General features: G+C 42.5%; 1 protein-coding gene across 1 annotated transcript; it reads left to right on the top strand.

The window, feature by feature from the left end:
- Positions 1-1646: 1646 nt before the first annotated feature.
- CHCHD10 (coiled-coil-helix-coiled-coil-helix domain containing 10) lies at positions 1647-5539 on the top strand. The gene is made up of 4 exons (XM_088477953.1): positions 1647-1767; positions 2563-2770; positions 4219-4378; positions 5343-5539. Exons 1-4 carry the CDS (start codon positions 1724-1726, stop codon positions 5360-5362), a joined length of 432 nt encoding a protein of 143 aa, XP_088334079.1. The 5' UTR covers positions 1647-1723; the 3' UTR covers positions 5363-5539.
- The last annotated feature ends 870 nt before the right edge of the window (positions 5540-6409 follow it).

The following is a 6409-nucleotide window of genomic DNA, read 5'->3' as shown; positions in this document are numbered from 1 at the left end:
TCGCTATAGCTGTGGGTGGTCACCCACAGCTATACGAGCGTCCAGGAGGACGCTCCATTTTCATGGAGGAGGGCCCTGATTCAGAGCGAGCGCTCTGGTCAGAGCGTTCAGCTCTGAATCAGGCCCAATGTGTTCCACGCAAGAAACTGTGTGGGCCCCTTCAAAGTTTTGCTAAGGGTACCAAACATTTCTAGTTACACCACTGCTTTTAGATACCTGCACATATGATCAGCTTTAGCCAGGTATGAGTTGATAAACTGTTATGGTGAATGAATAACTTGATTATATATATATTAGATATAACATCTCTGCATTCAGATTTTTCATATAACAATGAAAAATGCAGGGTGGACAGCAATATAATATTTGGAGGGGATGTACAATATACAGTATCCTGACAGTCAGGATGGCGAGGGTCACAATACGGACAGCGGCATCCCGACTTTCAGAATCCCTACAGATTGCGGAGGTAAGTATTATGGTTAGGCTGCAGGACGGGAGGGTTAAGCTGGCCACACACTAGACCAACTTACATCCAACCAGCCAACTTGTTAATTGGTTGGAATGAAAATCTGGTAACGTATGGGAGTAAATGATGATCAGCAATTTGCTCCTAAATGCCAGAAAAGAGATGAAAATGGTCGTTCAGACAAGTTTGTTAAATGTTTGATCTAAACTATTTGTTCAAACAACAGTTGTGGCCCATTATCCAGCATTTAGGAACAAATTGCTGATTGTCATTTGCTTTCATACCTTACCAGATTTTCATTCCAACCAATTAACTAGTTGGCTGGTTGGACAGATAATCTTTAGATGTGTGGCCAGCTTTAGGCTGCGGGAGGGGTGGTTAAGAGGGCGGGTTGGGTTATAATATTTACAAAAATCTATCTGCATCCTGACCGTCAGGATCCCGTACCCAACCCTATTTGGAGACTAGAAAACGTTTGCAAATAAAAATAGCAACATTAATGTAATGGAGATACTTTAGCAGATTATAAATGACTGCAAGCTTTAAAGTCTCTTTTCACATGGTACATATGTACTGTAAGAACACGTCTTTCTCCTTATTTACTGTGATCCCTTTATAACACCACTTTCATTTATATGCATAAGTATATATTTTTTTTAGCAATTTCATTATATGTCGCCTATTTATACTACAAAACTTGCTATAATGCTAGTTTTGAGACACCTAAATAATATTGCATGTGAGAAGTCACAGGGAAACTATTTACCTAAGTGCAATTATTTTGTATAGTATGAAATGTTTTAAAGGGAGTCAGGTTTAACACAGCATCAGAAATGCAATAGGAAAACAAGTAAGACAAGCAGAACACTATTCTTGAAATTTAAAAAGTGAGATGGCCTGTGCAGGGTCAGCGCTAAGCTGCCTTGAACTGTTATTAGCTGACAACATTTATAATATCGCACAACGATGGGTGATTTCATACACTCCTTATCCAGAACTAGTCTTTCTTTCTTTTGATACTAGTGATTACTAGTGTCCTGCTATTATTAGCGGACTGATTTGAGTGTTCAGGTAGGGACCTTCCGTTGCCAAGTGCCAGAGATAGAGTACTTGCAGATTGTGACGTCATTAGAAGGCGCCAGTCTGTGGAGGTTTCTGGAAACTGAGGAAGGTGGGTATTATCCAAGTACAGGAGGAGAGCTGTCAGTGTCAGTGCCCGCCGTGACTCGCTGGCTTTACTGTAGAGGTCACACAATGCCTCGAGGCAGCCGCAGCGCCCCTTCCCGCACGGCACCCAGGTAAGGCGCTTCAGCCAAATAACCGGACATTGATGTCCTTGCAGCAATGTCATTGGGATCAAGCACTGCAGACATATGTGACCGATGATCACTTGGCCGTGATTTCATATTGTATCGTGTATATGTAATTGGTGAGTTCTGATGTCACCACTTGTATGGCATAAGGAATACTGCACCCCCTGCTGTCAATTATTACTGATTTTAGGCAGTCTTGTGTTTCTTGGTGACATCATTTACAGTATGGGAACATTATAATAATAATAATTTTATTTATATGGTGCTTTTTTCCTAAAGGACTCAAAGGGCGGAATTCAATTGTTTTTGCGGCCCGCATCTCCCGTCTAAAGTGACAGGAGTTCGCGGGCCGCTATGCAATTGTCCAAGATTTTCGTGCTGATCGCTCCCATAGAGGTCAGCTTTAACCGCGTAAAGCAGCTAAACCCGACCAAAGCACTGGGCGCGATCGCGAAAAGTGATGTTTGGGCTCCCAAACATGTCACTTTTCGCACATTTCAGCTCTCATTACCCAGGGGATGCGAGCTGAAATGTAGCGCTGGCAGCTCATCGTGCCCAACAGGAGACAGGAGCAAGAATTGAATAGCTCCGTCGGCGCGATAGGGGCTGGAAAGAATTGAATTCCGCCCAGAGTGCTTTACATTTGCCTTTACAGTACAAAACACAAAATAAGCTTGAACAAGTATTATCCTGTATATAATATAATACTCATGTATACATTTGGCAAATTCTGCACAGAGATGACCTGTAAAATATCACGCTCCCTGTTTCCCTTGGCAGCCCTGCTCCCTCTCATGCTCCTGCACATCCACCACCTTCCGCTGTATCCACAGCTCAGGCTCCATCACAGGGGCCTGGGCTGATGGCTCAGATGGCTACCACAGCAGCTGGTGTGGCCGTGGGGTCAGCCGTGGGACATGTCCTTGGTGGAGCGCTCACTGGTGCTTTCAGTGGTGGCAGCACAGAGCCAGCAAAGCCATCTGCACAGGTCAGTAACAAGGTGAAAGTGCTGGAGTGTGTCCGATATCTCATTCAGTACAAGCATGGATGAGCCACAAATCTATTTTCTGGTATTTAATACCTAAATATAGAACTGATTTTTAGATTTCAAGCTGTGGTGAGTAGGTCCCACTCTAGCTTTCGGTGTGTGTGCCTGTATTGTTTACATGTATTTTAACTTCCTTGTTGTAAAGCTCTGCATAATGTTAGCCCCTTTATAAAATATAAGTCTATGTTAACAATATATAATAGTGCATGTCAAAATTTGGTCAGTAACTTAATATTACTTGTATTGCTGTCACTATTCATTAATAGACATAGCATATACATTACTCTACCTTTCCTGCTTTTGGAAGTACACACACACCTACCTACCTACCTTCAGACAGACCCCCTTGCATGTCATCAAACCTCTCCTCATGCCCCTCTCATGCCATCAAACTACTCTGCATGCCCTCTTATGCCATCAGACTCTTTCACATACCCTTCTCATGCCATCAAACTCCTTCACATCCTCTTCTCATGCCATCAAACTCCTTCACATGCTCCTTTCAGGACATCATTCCCCTTTCATGCCATTAGATATTCCCAATATGCTCTTAAAATGCCATCAGACCAATCTACATGCCCCTTGTATGCCATCAGCCTCCTTCACATTATTTATTATCTTTTCATGCAATTACTTCTGGCTCATTTTATATTCATTGTCTAGTTTTAGCAGTAATACACTTAGTTTGTACACAGCAGAATGAAACTCTGAACCATGGTTTGTAATCTGATTCACATACATAATTTAGTTAAAAGAAAAGTTTAAGGACCTGCTAAGCACCGTCACACAAGCGCTGATCCATTCTATGGGGTTTATTTACTGTAGTGCGAGTTTTTGCCCATAGCAACCTATAAGATTCTAGCTATTATCTTCTAGAAGGTACTAAATATATAAGTAGACTGATTGGTTGCTGTGGGCAACATCTCCATTTCTAAAAACCTGCACTTTAGTAAATATACTTGGCTGCTGCCAAGAGTTCTCAGTACGTGTCAGTACTAATATGGCAGAACTTTTCTGTTATACTGCTTGCTTTGAAAGAAAAAAGACTGTAAGTAATAATGCGGACATCATTGTGCACAATGCTACTAGAGTTAATTGTGTTTGATACTGTTGTAACAGGCCGCTATAGCTGCTTGTTGTAATTAGTGAGTTCGGTGTATTCTGTGTAAAATGTATATTACACAGCAGCAGCAATTGTGTTCTTTTTCTGGTCTTTAGAACATTCTGAATAAAGTGTTTCTGGCTAAATGAACCATGTTCCTTATAATACCCTCACTTCTGCTAATGTTACTGTTTGCCAAATGTGGGCACTGGTAGGCCGGCCATGTACATTGTTGCAACTCTCGTTTTATTCATTTTCTCTTACACCACAATTTGTTTTTCTGTAGGAGCCTCCGAGGGCCCCTTCTTTCTCCCAGCAGCCTCAGTCAACATATGGCCCCTGTCACTATGAAATGAAGCAGTTCTTGGACTGTGCTACCACTCAGAGTGACCTGACTCTGTGTGAGGGATTCAGTGAAGCACTAAAGCAGTGTAAATACAGCCATGGTGAGTGGGGAGTGGAAGTGTAACTGGACTAAGGCCAGGATGTGTTGTGGGAAAGTTGTAGTCATCCATATGGCGGTGTAAAGCCTGGCAAAGATTGGCATCCTTGATAAATCTATGTTTTGGGAGATGTAGTGTGCAGCAGACTCACAGAATAGGGTAAGGGTTTGGTATGAAATACCGGCGGCTCAATAGCCGCCGGTTGAAATCCAGACAGCGGCATCCCAATGCATGAAAATCCCGACAGGAGTGTTAAGTACCCTAACCCTCCCTTAGTGGTGCTCAACCCTAACCTCATCCCAGTGGCGCCTATCCCTAACCTCACCCCAGTGGTGCCTATCCCTAACGCCCCCTTCTTGCACCTCCTGGGGGATGCCTAACCCTAACCCCCCCCTCCTCGTAGCCTACCCCTCCCCGGGGGATGCCTAACCCTAATCTCCCCCCGGGGCTGCCTAAACCTAACCCCCCACCCTATCCCCGGGGGACAGTGATACTTACCTGGCGGCTGGGATTCTGGCGGTTGGGATGCCTACACTGCTATCCTGATCTCATTCGGTATAGCGGCGTCTGCATTTTGCCAGCGGTCGGGAGTCTGGCGTCGGTATATTGGCGGATGGATGTTATATTGGACATCAGCACTGTAAAGCTAATTCATACTGGCATTTTGTAACTAACAACATTGAGAGGAGGATAAGGCGGAGGTGGGGGTTGTCTATGTACACTGGTTGTATACCGAAGGGCTTGTTCATGAAAACCAGCTAGAAGCTGAAGACTGCATAGACTGCTTCAAGTACTTATCAACGCATGTAACTAGAAACATAAAGTATAGTAGGTATATGGAGGGTCCATCAGAAAACAAATATTAAATGTACTATAAGGAAGAGATTACAAGAAACATATTAAACCTATCCTGTAACTGTATGTGGCTGCGAGTTGATGTGACTGTTATTTCTTCTCTCTTCTGCAGGCGTCTCTTCTCTCTTGTGACGTTTGTCAGTTCTCCATCTGGGCAGCTTATCTGTGAAGAGCCATACTAGATGTCACAATGCATTTTAGTTCTCTACTTGGTACATGACCACATGGCATTACATACAGCAGGTTTTAGTCTATAACGGTTTTATCTTGAAATAGAGTAATTAATAAAAATAGATATCTATATTTTAATTTATGTATTGGTGTGTGAAATTATTTAACTTCTTTATAACTTTTATTGATTTAGTTTTCAAATTGTTGTGTAAGGTCAGATTGAACATTTCCCCTCTTCCAATGTAAAGTCAGAACTCTCCCCACAGCTGTCTGTGTTCTCACAGCCTTCTGCATGCGCTCACTCTGTTTTGAAAAGAAAACGTGCTGTTTCGGTTGAGCTCATTTCCCCTTCATGCTAGGGACCTGGAAGTGACATGAGTGAGGGCGGAAGTGCAATACTATTCCCATTAAGGCCACCTAAAGAAGAAAGTTGTCCCCTTGCGGGTTCGCTGCGATTCGGGCTCGCAACAAGGTTATATTCCTCCTCTATGCCCTCTTGGATGTTAGGGCAGACGATGGACACTGGCTGATGATGTCATGGTCCTCTATGTGAAGGGGATATAGACATTACCGTGCTGTTTTCCTCTTCTCAGGACACAAGCTGTAACTGGTTTCAATGTTAGAGCTTTAGCGCCATCTTGGTACAGACTAATAGCATTGCATGTTCAAGAACCTAATGTTCTCTGTTTATCTTAAAAGGGCCACAAATCTAGACTACATTTTGATCACTCCTTAAAATGATCTTTTAAAAATATATAGCTATAGCAAAATCCCCATACCGTAATAACACTGTATGCATAGTATGGTTATCTATCTTGTGAAAGAGGATCAAATTGACCAGTCCAATTGTAGCATGTCTTTCCTAAACTATCTTTAAAGTCTCACCTTAATTATCTTCCGGTCTAATTAGTCTTCAAAACATTTGCATAGATAATTGTGAAATGGTTTTTTTTTGTTTTTTTTACATACAGTATATACAAAGTAAGTTCTAGTTTAGGTTTAATAGTG

This window comes from Taudactylus pleione, unplaced genomic scaffold (assembly GCF_031769625.1).
Source record: "Taudactylus pleione unplaced genomic scaffold, aTauple2 ptg000205l, whole genome shotgun sequence".
NCBI lineage: Eukaryota > Metazoa > Chordata > Amphibia > Anura > Myobatrachidae > Taudactylus > Taudactylus pleione.
This window is presented reverse-complemented; position numbering and strand designations above follow the sequence as displayed.